A 19056-nucleotide genomic window follows, 5' to 3' on the forward strand; every position below is an offset into this window, starting at 1 on the left:
GCTTTGCACAAGTCCAGGTAGATGAAGTCAATTGCTCTTAACAACTAGCTGAGTTTTTAATATATAGAGTATTGGAAGGGAGATGCTGAAAATACAAGGAATAAAGAATAAGGTAGGTGAAGAAATTTAGAGGCAGTAACAACTGAAGTTACTACAGAATGTAGCTGAACAGTGTTCATTGAAAAACTTTTGCCACAGAAAAATGAAAGGAAAAGTTAAGAGTGTAAGTTTAATCAGAACAGTGATTTAAGCATGTTGTTAAGTCAGTAGTAACTGTATTATATTGTAATAATGAATGCTAGATGTCATTTAGGACATGCTTGTAACTTTGTTGGAGGTTGACCTAATAGAGAGCAGTTCATCTGAGAAAGACCTGGGAGTATTGGTAGATGATAAGTTGACTGTGAGCTGACAATGTGCCTTTGCAGCCAGGAGAGCCCATAGTATCCTGCGGTGCATTAGGAGGAATGTGGCCAGCAGGTTGAGGGAGCTCATCCTCCCCCTCTACTCGACCCTGGTGAGGCCACATCTGGAGTACTGTGTCCAGTTCTGGGCTCCTCAGTACAGGAAAGACAAGGAGCCACTGGAAAGGGTCCGGCGGAGGGCTACAAGGATCAGGGGGTTGGAGCATCTCTCTTATGAGAAGACTGTGGGAGCTGGGCCTGTTTAATCTACAGAAGACTGAGAGGGCATCTCATTAATGCATAGAAATATTTCAAAGGGAGGTGCCCAGAGGATGGTCCCAGACTCTTTTCAGTGATGCCCAGTGACAGGATGAGGAGTAGTGGCCATAAAGTAGAACATCTCAACATGATGAACTTCTTTACACTGAGCGTGGCAGAGCACTGGAACAGGCTGCACAGAGAGGTTATGGAGTTTCCCTCTCTGGAGACATTCAAAACCCGCCTGGACACATTCCTGTGTAATGTTCTGTAGGTGAACCTGCAAGGGGGTTGGAATAGAAGATCTCCAGAGGTCCCTTCCAACCCTAACGATTCTGTAATAACAGTACCAAGGGAACATACTATCTATTTAGTCACACTGTTATTTGAACAAAACTCATTTCTCTATTTTATCAAACACTGATTTCCCAGAACAATGTATTTTTTATGCAGCATTCATGTTTTCTTAGAACAAATTATTTTTGTTGGAACTACACTGTTTTCTCTGAAGGTGTTTGTTTGGGTTTTTTTCAGCAATGTCAAGTTACCTCTTTATTATTAAATATGAACTTCCTGAAGTAATCAGAGCATTTATGAAACTCGAGGAGAGTTCTGGGTAGGTACCTTTGCCCAGCCTGAACCTCAGATGAAAATCTTTCACTTTGATGTCAGTGGGAATGATTGGTGTTTTTTATTCCTCCTCTTTAGTGAATGGTACCTAAATGGGAACTACCTCGTCATACTTGTAACAGTTGCAGTTATTCTTCCTCTCTCCCTTCTAAAGAGTTTAGGTAAGCTTAATGCCCCACTTAACCTTATTTCTTATTTCTGTTAGGATTGTAAGTTTATATGTAGCTGAAATGGTTTTTGTTTTTCTTGCTGCACAGGTTATCTTGGTTATACGAGTGGTTTTTCGCTGACCTGTATGGTTTTCTTTGTCTGTGTGGTAGGTGGCTGTTTGGGTATTGTCTCTAAGCAAATACAGAGCCTGTAAACTGCAACGCTGTTCTATCTCTTACCATGACAATTTAATGAGAATGTTAGAAAAACACCTGCAAGTGAATCAAATCAACCAGCCTGTTGCTGAACAAAGCCAGAATTAAAAAGCTCAGGCTAAAAAGCAACACCTGAAAATAAGAAATAAAGCAGGCCAACAGCAGAGGCAGAGAAACAACAAATATTTGCAGGCAAAGCAGAAGTAGTAGCACTTGGTTTCTTGCTCCTTCTCTTTCAGCTCTCTCTTCTGTGTGCCTGTTTATATTTCTTTTGGCATACCCTTGATCTAACTGTTATCTCTTACAGTGGTACTCTTCTGATGACATTGTCTAACTCTTTCGTAGGTAATCTTCAAGAAATCCCAAATACCTTGTCCTCTCCCCATCATGGACCATGGGCTTGGAAACTGGACTGCGACCAACAACACAGTGCCAGCACACCTGATCGTATTACCAAATGAGTCTTTCAGTTCTGGTGTGAATTTCATGATGGACAACACAGCTAGGCACTTGCCAGGCCTTGAGGAGCCGAAAGATACCTCTCCCAGAAGTGGTGTGGAATATGAAGCACACAGCGACAGTAGTGATATGTGTCAGCCAAAATACTTTGTGTTCAACTCACGGGTAAGGGAGATTCTGTAGAATTTTTCTCTAGCCATTCATGCCACAGCTAAACTGCTGCCTGCCAAAAGTCAGAGGTATAGCAGTGACCATTCTTACTAATGGAAGCTTTATTTTACAGACTGCCTATGCAATACCCATCCTGGCATTTGCATTCGTATGCCACCCTGAGGTGCTACCAATATACAGTGAACTGAAAGAGTAAGGTTCTTAAATTTTGTCCCATTCTTCCAGTTAACCAGTTAAGCAGTTAGCCAGAGATCACTATATGTTCTGCATTGATTGCTGGTGCGTAGACACCCATCTGCTAGTGATTTATTGCTTTCCATAGTAAGCAGAAGTTGGTGTTGCTTTGACCTAATATTGGTGACAGAAGACCACTGTTCAGATATGAAATATACCGGGGAACTTGGTTGCACTGAAACAGACAATTCTGGTTTCTAACAATATCTTAATAAATTCTGTGTCTGGGTCAGCTGCTGCTTACCCTTAAGGTTTCTTGGGATGCCAGTGGTTTGGGTGTCTTACATAGTCAGCCTATTTTCCTTATCAAATACACTTGCTTAAATCAGCACACAGTTGACAGTGGGAAAGGGCTAAGAGAATGCATCTGTTCAACAGCAAAAATTATGTTACAGGAGGTTGTGTTGCAAAACCCAAGGAGGCCAAGACCCACTACCTCCTGTTTCAGTGGGTTTAACCTCAGAAGAAATAAAAATTCTCTGATTACTTGGGAACATGCTTCCAGGTTCTATAAGCTGAAGATTTTCTTACATCAAATCTTTAATCAAAGGATTTCCAAAGAAAGGATTTGACCTGCAGGATATTCTTGAACCCACAGGACAGACCTATGTAGATATAAGGGTATGCTCATATAGAGATGACTGAAAACTCTAATCTATTTTTATTCCCGGCCCTGTAATTTTAGCCACTCTGGTTTTTATTTAAAATAAACCATTTGAGACTGATAGTATATAGACAATGATACACAAAATAACATGTCATGTTTATATGTCATCACTAAGTAAGCAGTAGAAATGGAGTTTCAACACACTTTCATAAGTGTGTGCTGTTCTGCACAGAGCTGCGAAGCTTCAAGAGCTCTGTGTAATCAATGTAGCTGCTATGAACTTACTAGCCAATGAGGGGATGTCGGTAGAGCTATGACTCTTCAGAGTACTTTTTGTACAAATAGAGGTTTTCTAAGCACTGTTACTCTCTTTCTCTCCTACTTCAGTCGCTCCCGAAGACGGATGCAGAATGTCTCAAATATCTCCATCACTGGCATGCTTATCATGTACCTTCTGGCTGCACTCTTTGGATACCTTACCTTCTACGGTAGGTCAAAGCCCTGTTCTCGGCCGAATTTTCCCTCTCGTTTTAAAGCAGACAAGATGTTTCTACCACACTGAGGCTCAAGTGTTCATGTATTACACCTAGGGCTGAATCCCAGTGTAAGCATTATTCAAATATAATACACAGTGTATCCTATGATAAATGAGTATGTATCCTATGAATAAGCGGCGGGACTTATCCAGCTATCAGACCAGAAGTTCCTCATCCATGAGAAACTCAGAGGCACTTACTAGGGGCACCAGTTTTATATGTCTTGGTTTTGTGAACTCAGACAGCAAGCTGCTGTAGACTTGGCTTCTGGTAAAGGCCAAGAGTGACCATACTAAAAATACTCTATTGCTCAACAGTTTTACATGACACTATTAAGTGCTGTCCACCCTGGCTCTGACACAACTAATTCAGCTTCTCCTATGCTGAAAAACAGGTGCAAATCATTCTAGTGTAAAAAAAATATGGATGAGCTAGACTAACCAGTAGGTAAACAGAGTGGGCTGTATTAGCCCACAGTTTTATGCAAACGCCACCTCTTTTTACCTCATTAGCTCTTCCATTACAGCAGAGAAGTGAATGACACTGCACAATCTGCTCTCTATCACTGGGGCAAGAAGGTTCTGTCTGAGAGCTGGGGCACAGCAGTGGAGGTTGAAGGGAGCTGTTCACTGAATTGTTTCCTATTTTGTATCAGAGAAATTATTTTTACCTCATGTTCCACACCCACTTTATGACTTTGAGAAAGTCATTTGAGATGCTGGAGTACAAAGCATCACCTCAGAGCTGTATTGCTCTCATTGTCTCTGAAGGATGGATTTGTATCTTGTGCTGGGAAAATTTCTCTTTCATTTCTAGCCAGTAACGTGTATTATGAGAGCAGCTTGGCCAAAGCTAACCTTATCTGGCTGCAGTATAAAGATCCCTTTGTATGTGCAATATTGCTTATGTGATTTAACTCCTTTCTGTTTCCTTTCTGTAGGAGAAGTTGAAGATGAGCTACTTCATACATACACCAAAGTGTACACTTTTGACACACTCTTGCTGTCAGTTCGTTTGGCAGTGCTGGTGGCTGTAACCCTGACAGTGCCCCTTGTCCTTTTCCCTGTAAGTAACACAGCTGCTGAAGCTAAAATCAGGGCTAGTCCACATACACTGACTGTAGGTACTCAGCATAGACTTTCACACTGAAGAAAACTATATCAGATTTTTTATTTGGGAGGGTCTGTTTTCTCTTATGTAGTTTGACAAGAGCAAGGACCTTAGGTAGTTAGGGTTGCACACTTTGAAAGACTGAAATAAATCAGTCTTTCTAAATAAATCAGTCTCTCTAAATAAATCAGTCTCTCTAAATAAATCAGTCTCTCTAAATAAATCAGCAATAAATCAGGAACAACTGCCCTGGCTTTCTCTGGATCTCTCTGTACTATATTTATTAAAGCAGCAGGGTAAGTATCAAAGACTTGGGGATATACTTACAAGATTTCCTAATACAGACACAGGCACCTACTATAGCATCCAAACTCAAGACAGACACACGCAGCTTAGGCTACGTGCTGTGCAGCACTGCCAGACCTAGCTGCCAAGGTAGAGAGGCAGAGGCCATGATGTGGATATCTTACATACTTGAGTCTATGGACAGGACATAAAACTAAGTACTGGAAAACAAAGGCAGTAGAGCCTCAGCCATGTAGTCAGGTGCCTGAGCAATGTTTGGACTTTCTAGATGCAGTTCACAGATTAAAACACAATTATCAACAGTAGCAGGCAGAGAAAGATGCAGCTAAACAAAGTGCTCTGCAGAGAGACTGACCCTGCTCAAGAATCAAACCTTAACTGAAGAGCAGCCCTCCAGGCTCCTGAATGTATAGGACTGCCTCTTGTGCCTTCCCTGAGCTGCTATGCAGCAAGGGAGAAAATAGTTGGTCCTGGTCATTAAGTTTTGGGAGGCTAGTGTGCCATTTGTATGGCACATACAAGCCCAGCATCATGCTGCCAGCGGGCTCCCAGAAATCTGCGTCATACTGTAGTGTTCCTATCTGATGAGAGCAGTAACCCTGGGTCCTGTTGCTCCGTTGTCCTGGATGCAAACATGAGCTCGGCTTAGGTACTGTTTCCAGGCTTGCTGACAAATACCTAAGAGCAGTGATCACTGTTCAAGGTTGTCTACAAAACAAAACCCAGAAGTTCTGGTATATAACACCCATTGTGATCAGTCCATTTAGCTTAAAGTGCTCTGGTGCTCTGCTTTAAGTGTGTGTTTAAACCAGTGCCTACATGCTTAGTCTTAACTAACGGATCGCCTTCATGGGAAAACAATCTAAGGCCATTGCAAAAGCCACTGTCAGATGTAGCATTTTGCATTTTTAGCTTTCTGTATAATCATATTTATATCTGAAATAGTGTGTAAAGGCTTAGTGGTTTCATACTACAACACTAATCACTCTGTTAAAAATCCTGCCAAGAAAATATCATTTACTTGTAAACCAGCATTCAATTTTATACGGCCTATTGGCACAGCCAGCTCAGCCGATCTAGTTACTTCATTACTTCAAATAAGCAGTATAGTTGTATCATACTTTTTTTATGAACTGCCACATTTGTATTTTCTTATAGTAGTCAGAGTTTATTTAAAAAAAGAGTCACTGTACTGCTAAAAAAAATTAAAATTATTAAATATCGATCTATGTACCATTAGTCACAGTAAACTTAAGTTTGATAGCTTCATTTTAAGGACTATATCAAGCACAAGATGCTGACAATAAGTGAACAGGAATGCAGGCAGCAGTTCTTTGGTGGAATAAAGCTGGTTTACACCAACCCAGGGGCTGGACAAAATTTTTGCAGCTTGTCTCCCTCTTCCTAATATTGGCTCACATGAAGCTGAAAAAATATAAACTGCAAAATTCACACTGTGTTTTCCCATCTGACAGAACCTCAACTGAATTACCAAACTCAGCCAGAAAGAGTTGTCTGTTATTTTAAAACAACGAAACAGAAATGAGGTTTCAGCTTTTTTCAGTGTAAAATCATTTTTGTTCAACTTCTACATTTCAGATCTTTTAAATTAATCACGGTACTTCACAGTAACGCTACCTCCAGCCACCAAAGGGATTTGCTCATGACCTTTTTCCTACTTACCATCTTTGCTGATGAAAAAGCAGAAAAATCTCTCCGTGTGAGAAAGTCAGAGGAGCAAGAAGGATCTTCTGCAGTAGCTTTTAGGATTATAATTTCCAAGCATCATTGAAAAACATGTTTTTTGTTTGAGAGAAAATATATATTTGTATATATTTAATGAAAGTAAAACAGCAGCTTGCTCTTTCCTCACAAAAATAAACAACACCACTCCTGTGGGATTTTCAGAGGGATCAGATTTAAGAATACGGCAACTCATATTTCACCCATGCATTTTTTCCCTGCTGATTAGTATTCATAGTAGGGATTTCTTTGGGGTTTTATTCACTGATATTAGCATCTTTCGGTTGAACAGATTTCATGTCCCTGATTTTACACCCTATTTACTTGACTTTCTTCTACACTGCAAATATTTGTTTCTGCATTAAATTGTGAACCCAGTTCTCAAAAACCTTCATCAGAGTGAGATTACATTAAGGGAATCAAAGACTGAAAACACATTTCTTCAGTCAGAATTTCTCACAGCAAAAGTAACTAGCATAGATAGATCACTTAAGTGAAAAACAGTGATAAAATAATGGTTGTTTAACTTTCCCCACTGCTTTTCCTTTACAGATCCGCTCATCTGTCAGTGCACTGCTGTTTCCTAAAAGACCTTTCAGCTGGATAAGACATTTCCTGATTGCAGCAGTAATTCTTGCTTTTAATAACCTGCTCGTAATTTTTGTCCCAACGATTAAAGACATCTTTGGATTTATTGGTAGGTTTCATAAACACTTTTTAGTCACTCTGTTAATACTGTCCACAACATATTTACATTCATGGATTGAATGACAGTCTCGGTTTGGGTCTTACAGTAGAGTAATATAAAGACAGGTTAAAGATTAAAAAAAAAATTTAAAAAATCCTAAACAGCTGACAGACAAAGCTAAACCACTACCCAACATTGTTGCTACCTTGCATGAGGCAATAGGAATAAGGAGTCCAATAATCCCTCTATAAAAACTGGTAAGAAGTTCTCATTTTGACAAAAAAGGCATTGGGGCATGTGGAAGAAAGGGAAATCAGCTTCAGCTTCAAGCATCTATAGCCTGGACAAAATGCATTGACTGTGCTGTTAGAAAAGGAGAAACATAACACATTTCTTTTGATGTTCCCAGTTCTCTCCCTAACTCCTTCTTTTGGTCAGTTTTGGCTTCCAATCAAAGAGGACCATGAAGAGTCTCCATGCTCTGAGCTGCTGGAGGACTTGGGCTTGTAGATGCCCTTGAGAAAGGCACCTCCATGGGGTTTCTGCCTTTTTCATGTTTTATACTCAACTCAGGCAACCACTTTGCTCCTCCCTGACATTTACACCAGGGCCACAGTGATGGGTTCTGCTGCAAGGAGAGTAGCAGCCACTTAGAGGGCACAGATAGTCCACCTTCTTTTTGACACCTGCTTTCCAGTGCCTTGGATTATCTGATTGTCTTCACTTCACCAGCTCACATGCAGACATCTATAACACAGGCAGCCACACTGGTTTGAACAAATCCTCTCAGTAATAAGTGCTTCTTTGGGCCCCAAGCACCCAAATAAGTGTTTGGAGACCTACAGCTCTGCATGAATGCTGTCTACAGAAAGAGTCCTTTGTGCAGCTGGGCTTGGAAGAGCAGCTGCCTCCCCACATACTCTCTGTTGCAGGTGTACCATGTTGCTTATGTGTTAGACGACACGATGCTCAGCTCTGCTTTCTCTTCTAGGTGCGTCTTCTGCTACATTGCTGATTTTCATCCTCCCTGCTGCCTTCTACTTGCGGCTTGTTGAGAAGGAGCCCCTGAGGTCTCCCCAGAAAATCGGGGTAAGGGAGCTGGCAGCAACTGCAAAAGGAAGGATGGGAGGGTGTGTGATTTCCACTGGTCACAAATGCTCAGACATTTGACTTGCAATATCTGGCAGTTGCTCGTAAATAGTAGTATCTTGCTCAAAATATAGGTCAGGCAGTGCGATCTACCTTGGCTTGGAGAGCCAGGTTTTACAAGCCAAAGTCTCTGGTGCCCTACTGCTACTGACACACAGCAGTAAGTGTCTACATTAAAGTGTTCCTTAAATCACTAGTAAAAGGCATTTAATCCAGTCTAAGCTCTAACCAACACCTCCCTTGCTTAAATAACATCAAGACAGTGTATAAGGAGCTGCTGGTTCACACCGTAAGGCCAGCTGTGGATTAACAGGAAGATTTGAGGTCAAGGTTAAGAAGGAAGTTTTTCTGCAGAGATAATTAAGTAATACTGAGTGCTCCACTGAGACAGATCCATATACCTACAGGAGACATACATGAAGGTCTATCATTTATACATAGCATGTGTTTATACATCATGCTGGACTGCTGCAACAGTACCTTTCATCCTGAACATCAATAGGTATCTGCACATTTAACAGTATCACCAAGGGGATGCCCTTTGAAAATTTAATCAGAAAGCTATTGATGAAATATATGTGCAGGTACATAATCTAAACAAATTTACATATATATATCTATCTACATGTTCACTAAAACATGGAAGTTCAACCAATATGTACTGCAAGTATAAAAAAACCCCAGTTGTTATCATAAAATTATTTCTGATGATTACTTTTGGACCTGTTATCATAGAAAGACTGAATATTTGTTCATGTCTCTGTTCATTTTTCATGTTGTTCTGTGTTAGGCACATCTAGAATTTCACACCGTGTGCTGAGATACCACACAATATTCATCTTTGTGTTGCGAGGCAGAATATTGTTGAGTGTGGACAGATTACAGTACACTAAAGCCCTGCTAAAGCAAAGGGTGACTATAAGCATCTGAATCACTTGCATAATACAGAAATGCCTTCAGAGTAGAGAGATAGGCTTGCCTGTTTGTCTTATGAGGGTAAAAAGGATTAACTCTGAAGCTGGTCTTGATAGCAGAGACAATGAATGCTCATTGGTAACTGGTCAGTTTTTAAAGAAAAAAAACCTAACTGTTCTGTATTATGTTTTGTATTATTGTTTGTAGTTACAAAGTGGGGGGGGGTTTTCAGGTCTAGTCTTGTAAAGCCTGGCTTTCTTGGACTGAAATTCACACAAGAGTAACTTTGATTCACATAGCCCTGTATGATACTACTTGGGCTTCAGTCACAGAGAATGACCCAAACTCAGGCCCTGAGTGTTACCAAATGGAGTTCCAGTGGGATAGTCTGTGAACTACAGTCTGAACTACTTGCTTTATTAATAAAATTTTATTTTCTAATTGCAGGCTCTAATTTTTCTCATAGTTGGCATGATCTTCATGATTGTGAGTATGACTCTTATTGTAATGGACTGGATTTACAATCCCCCAAGTTCCAGACATCACTAACCTGTGGAGAAAACTGAGTGCTTTTTATACAATAAATATTTGTATTGTGTGCTCCAAAGGACACCTAAATGGGACTGTTATTCCTAGCTAGTAACTGCAGTATTTTGAAGACAGTTTCTGGTAAGGTCACTAGAACCCAATGAAGTCTGTGTCATCATTTTCACTAAGGATCATTATTTATGCATTAGGAACCTGAACATAGCATTTCTGGCCAGGTGAAATGAAATGTGTGGTGTGGATGTTTTCTGTTTTCAAAACCAAAATTACTGTGTACATAATCCTCAAAAATAGCTTGGTGTCAGCCTTTTCAAACTTCCCCATCATGCTAACAACTACAGTTCTTATAGACCTGGAAAGGCAATAGCCAGAAAAACAGCTTAGGCCTTGTTTTCTGTCTGAAGCTCGGGAGTGGCTGCCCAGGTCCAAGAGAAGGGGTATGGTTTCTGTAGGGGATCGGAAAGGTGACTGCTCCCTACCAACCTATCAGAAAAATGATGGCTGTGACAAGCCAGTGGACAAAGCCGAGCATCACATTTGTTGCCCAAATTCATCACCCTTAGCAGGTGACGGCTGTGGTCTGATTAAAGCTCTCTGGCACAGACTCTGTGCTGGGATGTGTGCTTGAAGAGCAGTTGAGCATTCGTGTTTTGTTGTTAAAGATGCCTGTGCTGGAAACGTCAGGCATTTCTGCTGTGGGGTTTTTGGTTTCCTTTACTTTTTTAATTCTTGTGTGAGCTTTCATAACTGAACAAGTTGTATCCTCCATAGAAACTTGTCTTCCATTCTCATGGGAATTTAAGGAGACCACAAGGTGCAGCAAAGCACCCTGTCCAGTATTGTTCAGTACTTGTGTATTTGACAAATGTTCAGTGCAGGAAACTGTAATTTGCTATATATAAAAAGATATGTATTTATGTACTTTTTTTTGGTTTGTTTTCCTCTAGTTATAAAAATGTTACCCTGTGGTAAATGATTTTTGAAAATTTTTTATGTGTCACTCTGTTTTCATAGCCACACACTTAGTATTGTCTTGAAGAAAACATATTGGATTAGTGGGTTTGTAGAAGGTTTATTTTTATTCATCAGTGTTTGAAATATACCTGTAGCAAGCTCTGTTACCTGCATAAAACATACAGTTGTTTACTACTTATGTTACAATAATTTGTGAGATGTTTTCCTCTTGAGAAGTTTTAATACTTGCCCTCAAAGTTCTGTATTGCTCTCGTACACCATAAATTTGGGTAACTTGCTCAGTTGCTATACCCTAGCTTGTCTATGCATATGCTTGCATTTCAACAACATACATAAAGCTAAGGTATGCAAAGGAAAAGACATTAATGACAATCTCAAGTGTTATCGTGCTATGCAGCTGTACAAGAAAGAAAGAAAAGGTGAAGTTCTGTGTTATATGGATGCTTAATTAACATGCAGTGCTCTCCAGTCTGTGATTCTGGCTCTGCTGCGGAGTACCCACTACATATGCTCTCTGTACACACCAGGGAAAAATAGTCAGAGAAGTCATGGTAACTCCATTGCAGAGGGAACGCGTGGGAAGGTGCGACTGTTGGTTCTAACACACTTACACAAATCCAGGCTGGTGTAATTGGAGTTTGCGTTTTCCAACTTAGAAATCTGTGGAGTACACACCTGCGAACTTGGAAAACCATAAAGCACACAAAAGTTGTTTCTGCTCACTCCTGTGTGCATGTGCTCGTGTATAAATGTGTGTGTGTATAACTGTGCACGCTTAAAGGTGAGTTGGAAAAGCATATCAAACATACATTCAATGCCAACTGATATCTTTCTGAGCAGTATTTTATGCTCATCTGAGTACTGTATCCTTAATATACTGGGGCACACTTCCTCATAAATATTTTGCATTTATAAAAGGAAAAGGTGCTAATAATCTTTTGGTCTGTTCTAAGCAGACTAATACAAAATATGCTGCATTATTAATGAAGACACCTTTAACATGGACTAGAGTTAATAGTAACATGCCCACCCCTCTCTCTTCCTGTTACCATTATTGAGTTACATGTAGGGAAGAACTGAAAGGTAACTAATTCTTGGTTCAGATCAAAAGCACATACAGTGACTGCAGCTGTGTGTAGAGACTTAGGAATTCACATAGCCCACCTAAAACATAGATGACCTCAAGAAAAGTAACAGAAAAACTATGGAACAATGGCATAACTTACTGCCTTTTTATGGCACAAAACTGTTGGTGTCCAAAATAGATGTAGTCTGTAAAATGTCAGTGTTTCAAGTTAAAGTATGTTGGTCACAGCAATATGCAGCTGCTGTGCACACCGAGCGTAAGGATAGTATTGCACACTAACTTATTAGCACTGCTGGGAATAGTGGATGTTGGAGTTTCTTTTTCATTTTGTAATGTTAACAATAGGCCTTTTGAGGATTTTTATTACAAAATCATTCATGGATGTATAATAAATGAATTTTTCAAAGAGTGTAGATCTTTTAATTTTGTCTTCTGTTTTAGGGTAGCAGGAGAAGGATTTTTATTTTTATTTTTTTTTTTTTAATCAAGCGGAGTCAAACAGCCAAAGCCTTAACATGAGCACCACTAAACTGCATTCTCTTTTAAGAGACAAATTTATGTATATATATCTGCAGAGGAGCAAGATGGCAGCCCCTTCATATAATAACCCTTTTGCATACTCTGTTTTGTATCTATTCATGGAGCAGCATAGACATCACCGTGTAGAGAATGGTTGGCATTAAAAGTGTGGGGTTATCTGCTTAAGATACTGAATGCCTCATTCTTTGGAGCGTGGAATTAGCTGGGATACACAGTATAGCAGCTAAGTATAGTCACTATTAGGAGCGCACACCAGATGGTACTGCTCTGTATAAATACTTCCTATCATTGCAGCTGTAAGTTTTCCTGCTGTTACATATTTGTCTTGTGTATAATTGTAGCCCAAAATACACTGGTCTACACGTTGCTCCAGCGCTGATGAACTCATGTGAGAGCCATGCTTGCAGACCCAGCCAGCATTTGCAACCTGCCCACTAATGAGGGAGGCATTGCAGACCCAGACACTGTCTTGACACCTATGACACAAACATGCTACCTGATTTTCATCTTCCCTTCTGGTGAGGTATCCCTAATTCCCTGCAGCATCTGCTTTGCTCTGTCTTGATGGTTCTTGAGCTACAAATTTCTTGTGGCAGGAGGTTGTTTTAATCAAATGATTAAAATTGTGGCAAGTGAATAAGGGGAGTTAAAGAAAAGGAAAAGGTATGTCTTCAAGGACAAAAAAAGAAAGCAATGAAAAAAAAACCAGCCTAGAAGTAATGAATGAATATTTCAGCTCTGGATTTGGAAAGAGGCAGAACAAGGGACATTTACTAGAGAGCAAAGAGACACTTATTAGAGAGCAAAGTCTTCCCTAGTCCATAAATAATCAAAGGTGATGTTAAACAACATCTATTTGAGGGAAGGGCAGCAGGCCTAGATAAGCCACAAAGCAGCTGGCTATGACGTTAATGTTCAGTAAACCCTAGTATGCTTGGCTAGTTCTCAGTGGCTGACATAGTAGTCATGAAAGCTAGTCAGCAATTACTTACTAAGAGATCTATTGGTGCTATAGGTGGAAAATTTCCATTCCCTTGACTTTAAATTTCAGTGGAAGTTTCACTGAAAATGTGTTATTGCAACAACATTTTGGCAGAGCCCAGGCAGACCCATGTGGAAACTTGCCTGGTTTTCCACTAAGCTGCCTGACAAGGTGCTGGGGAGTCCCAGAGTCTTACAGCTCCTAGCCTCCATCTCCTCTGGCAGCTGAATACCCCAGGAGGGAGACCAGGAGCCAGCCCATTGACTCCTGGCAGTTCCGGTGAGTTCAGGGTTACAGTTTCCTCCTGCGGAGCTGGGCCTCAGAGCTGTGGTGGCAATCCTGACAATAATTTTGCTACCTAGTAGCATCCTTTAAAAAAAAAAGACACATGAAAAATATTTTCAGTTAATTAAGTCATCCCTTAAAAGCTTGTGCTGAACCAAGGTGATAGACTCATAAAAGCATGGGAGATATGAAGCTGGAAGGGATCTCAAGTAACCTCCTGTTTCAGGCTTAACAATCTTAGGTTAGTGTTTGGAGGCAAAAACATTGGCTCCAGCTGCTCATTTCAGAATTTGGTAAAATCCAGGGGGAAAAGAAACAAACAAACTTATGCATTCATAGCTCTGCAGAGCTGCCACCTTCATCAACAGAGTGTAACATTGAAAGGAGCTATGTCATGTGGAGCCCAGGTCCCCCTCCCTACCTGGTGAGCCAAGTTCTAAACCCAATATAATGATAAATAGCCTTGGAGATCAATACACTGTCCTAATTTTGCTACATAAAATGAGATGGAGACCTTGTTCTGTTACTAGCAATGAAACAGGTGTTTATCACCCAGCAGAAGCAAAACTAAACATAAAAGGATGCTCACTTGTCCACAGCTCTCCAGGACACTTTGAAGTGGATGTTTCAAGTTCCGTATGCCCAAATGGAAAGTGTTCATGGCATTTATCTATCTTCACATGCAGCTTGCGCCTCTCCTGGCATGTTTATCTTAGGCTTGGGAAAGTTACCGTGTCCTCAGTAACAGATTGTGTACGCATAAATTATTACCTAGCTGATTACTCCCAAAAGGAGAGTCCGTACCTCCTCTCAGGGGGGCCACTCACTAATGGCAGGAAGCAATGCTGCATGCCATCAGCATCAGCCTCCTTTTCCCTCTCTGCCCAAGGTGCAACTTCTGCCTTTCCCACCACAGAGCCGTTGACCCTTCCCACCCTTTCTTTCCAGGATTGCTGGGGTTAGCTTTTACACAGGCAGCTCAGTGCATTGACCCAGTTTCTAGATCGACATGGTCAAACTAACCCCACAAACAGCTTCATGCACATGAGTTACTATAGCTTAGTGCTCGTGCTAAGAACACTTCTCCTTTGAATCCCCACAGTCAACTTGGTCTATCCTGAGCAAACTTAGAGGGCTTAGCACAAAACATGCCTGAACTTCCCCAGGAAAAGCAGCTGCGGAGGCAGACAGCTTTTCACATACACCATCTTATTTACTGTTTCTTTCAGGTCACTTGGTAATCCTCTCCCCTTGGCTTGTAACAACACCTCCTCACCATTCAGAGGCACTTCAGCCTAATATATCACTAGTGGACAGAAATAGGAACCCTGTTGCATGGGCTAGGGGCCACCTGTTTCCCTCTTTCAGCTACAGAGTGATATAAATTATATATACGTGGAACCTGCAGTGAACTGGTGGTATAAATCTTCTGATGGGGCCTGGGCTGTCTTAATACAGTTTTGCTCTTATAAATACTTTTGCACTCCACAGTTCATTTTATAAACCTCCTGCAAAACGCCATTCAGACGTTTTTTATACAGCCTCAAAGAAAACAAACATCTGAATCACCCCTGCTTTTACACCTGTGAGTAACTGGACAGATACAGGCTAAACAGAAAATTACATTCCCCATTATTTTCTCCAGGAAATCTTATGTCAAACCCTAGGCTGCTGCAGGGAATGTAGTTCCTTATATTGCTCATTAAGAGTCTGCAAGACACTGAATACTGCTACTAACCTCACCCATGAAGAGCTGTGCACACATCCGCACAAAGTGCAGCTAAAGCAACAGGATGCAATTAAAGCAACTATGCTCCTAAAAGCTATTGGGAAATCAAAGACAAGATTACTCAGAAAGCAAGTTGCCCTGAAATTGTCTCCAATGACCAAGATCTAATAGTACGATGTGAAATACATCAAATTGCATTCAGTCTAACATCATTCATGGTGTGTAAGTCAGACAACCTAGTCAGGGGTAACTCATTTCCTTATATACACTCATACACACTGCCAGAGCCTTGAACAGCCATTTTGGCTAATGGGAATATTTTACCTGGCTTCAGGTGCAAAAGAAAGGCAAGGGCAGATTCAATATTTCTGTTAAAAAAAAAAAAAAAAGGAAGGTATTACCAGCATCCTCTGGACGGGATCAAAACCGTTTTCCTTCCACAGACACTGTTCCACCAGCAGCAAAGGGATCACATCATTAACTTCAGAAGTTGGGAGTGTGCAGTTAGTAACAGCTCAATCTGTGCTCCAGCTACTTTGAAACACAGGAGTTACCGTGAGGGCCAGGTTACTTACGCAGTAGAAGGGCAGTTTTACTAAAACACTGGACTCAACTAAGTGCCAATCATAGAATCGTAGAATAGTATGGGTTGTCCTTAGCCAACATCTTCCAGTTTCAACGCCAAATCAGAGAAAGACCTCACAGCTGTGCACATGTGTGATAAAGTTTTTTACAATATTTAGTACAACTTGATAGGATATTTTGATTGGTTATCGTGGTAAACACCAGGAAGCAAACTACTACGATGAGAATAAGTCCTACACTCAAACTGGATTGCTTCCATGCCAAAGGAGATTTTGTCAGTTTCACTCTCAGTTCTTATGCCCCACAATCATTGAGTAATATGAACTAAGCAGTGTATGGGTACTAGCAATCAGAGTATGGGTACTAGCAATAAAATGTGAATCCCAGGAGAAGAGAGCCAGGCACAGCATTTTCTCTTCTTTAATCGGTAACCAGTGAGAAAGTCAACTTTTTTGCCCTGTTGCACACAAAAAACAAGATGCACAAGCAAGCATTTGAAATGAATGACAGGTCACCCTTTTTGTCCAAGCCCACTCTACCTGTCACAGAAGGCTGTGTTACATGCTCCAGCCTCAACTGCAGCTCCCACAGACAGCTTTCACTATCTGGGACCTCCAACTAGAAATTGCTTATCGTGCTCCAGATGCTCCTCCCAAAAGCTAAAACTAGCTTTCCTGCAAACCTGCTTGGGGAGAAAAACAATAAAGGACAGCAAAATTGAGAGAACTTCGGAGTCTTTAAACATTAGTGAGTGGGGAGGAGAGTAGAGACAGGCACTTTTAGCTTCTGCAATACAACATTAAGCATGTGAAGACCAACTGTGGTGTTTGTGCTCCCAGTTTCCGTGTTCTGAGATTTCATCTGAGCACTAGAAACTGCTCCATAATCTTCTCCAATTCTTATATTCTGTCTATCTTCACCCTCTGATACTTGCCAGTGTCCACATTAGAGGTTACTATAGCTATCCAAACATTGTACTTTGGATACATCTATTGTAAAAATCACCAGGGATTAAAAAATCACAGTTATATCTGTCTCCTTAAGGAACAATGAAGAAAAACTTTTTTATTTGCTCTCATAAATTTACCAGTACATTCACATGGATATATAACCATGTTGAAGGGGTGAACAGAAGACAAGGGACAAATGTTCACCAGAATGATGGGTTCCATCTGACCTTCACTTGGATGGCAGCTATGAAAACTTCTCTCTTTCAGTTGGAGTGCAGAAGATGAGGAACTAGGAAAATATTAACTTTGTCCAACATCTGCTTAAATATTACCCGTGTGCTCCTGATTCCTGAACATGAAAATACTCCGCTCCTCATGACAATTCTCATGCAAGCAGATGACCTGGAGAGCACTGATGTGCACATGAATTCACCAGAATGATTGCTGCCACTTTGGGGAGACATGCAATCTGTGATGGACAAAACACAAACACACATCACTATAGCAACACTCACACTAATATATGTTTGTACAAAGGTCCAAGGCCCGAGGGACTCATTCAAGACTTCATGAAAATTTCAGCTCACCAGTGAGAGACCAGGCTCAATCCCATGAGATGGAGATGGCCAATGCACTATATATTGCGTGAATTAATGGTCTCTTGGGGCTGAAACAAGTGATGGGAAATAGTTTGTGAGAAATCCAGCATCTCAGTAAAACCATCTAGAACTAACTAAATAACAAACATTTTCATAAATATGCATGTTTTCCTATGGCAATTCACAGGAGTCAGTAAATATGAAGTTAACTGCTTGCCCTGAAGATTTAGATCATCTCTGCTAGGGTATGTAGACTTGATATGCCATATATCTAGTACCACCTGGCATGATGTTACTCCAATAAAAACAGAGATATTCACATGCACCCAAAGACAAGTGGCAATCAAAACACAAGAAGAAACATAGTAAACGTGTTCCTGACATAATTTCCCTTCTTCTGTTTTAGGGATTCCCATGTATTATCTTTCAGTGGAGGAAGATCATGATAGTACTAATACAGGTTAACTCTAAAAATGTGCTTTATTCCATCACATCTGTCCCTCTTGTATAAAATATCAGTTACAGCGTAATGCTTTGGGCTTATTTTCTGGGGTATCATTGTTCTCTGATATTCGTTGAAATCAGGAGCATAAAACATGATCTGTCAAGCACCTGACATACTGAACAAAATGTTCAATATTTCTAACTTCTGAGTCAAAATCACCTTATAATTACATTCATCCTGCACACAGAGGCTTGAGATGAATGTCAAATGGTACATTTGGATTCAGCTACTGATAATATCAATGTGTTCTTCGAAAGCATCCTGCTCAGTTACATCCAAAGTTCAAATAGATTTTAACCCCAGGTTAAAATCCCTATCAGAAACCAAGAACATCAAGTAGTAGTAGTAATAGTAGTAGTAGCTGCTGAAATTTTGTCTCATCTTCAGAAAGTGTGCTTGGCAGCTGCCCTCTGTCATATCTGTCCATAGTTATATCCTTATCAAAGGACAGGCAGAAGGAAGGCAGGGGTGTAACCCGTCAGCAGAAAGGTCATGAATCCAGTCCTGAGATTTATGCAGTTTGAGGAATTGTATTTTACATTTCTTTTTTCAGTGTCTCATTGCACTGACAAGCCTCAGCCTGGAACAATGTCATTGTTAAGGCAACCAGCCTAGGTGGGTGGCTATTTTAAATGTTGTTGGACAAAGCTACATATAACAGAAGTCACAGGGTTAGAGGAAGTTGTAGCCATGTGCAC

At 40.6% G+C, this 19056-nt stretch overlaps 1 protein-coding gene across 1 annotated transcript; it reads left to right on the forward strand.

Annotated features, from left to right (window-relative positions):
* Window positions 1-1196: 1196 nt before the first annotated feature.
* Window positions 1197-10124, forward strand: SLC38A4 (solute carrier family 38, member 4; the record flags this gene model as incomplete). The annotated part of the gene is made up of 10 exons (XM_010010224.1): window positions 1197-1278; window positions 1371-1453; window positions 1550-1608; window positions 2003-2281; window positions 2400-2479; window positions 3516-3616; window positions 4605-4729; window positions 7376-7520; window positions 8503-8600; window positions 10023-10124. Coding segments are annotated over 10 exons (1154 nt in total), but the record flags the coding sequence as incomplete, so codon positions are not given.
* Between the last annotated feature and the right edge of the window lie 8932 nt (window positions 10125-19056).

Source organism: Nestor notabilis, unplaced genomic scaffold, assembly GCF_000696875.1.
Source record: "Nestor notabilis isolate BGI_N333 unplaced genomic scaffold, ASM69687v1 scaffold2252, whole genome shotgun sequence".
Lineage (NCBI taxonomy): Eukaryota > Metazoa > Chordata > Aves > Psittaciformes > Psittacidae > Nestor > Nestor notabilis.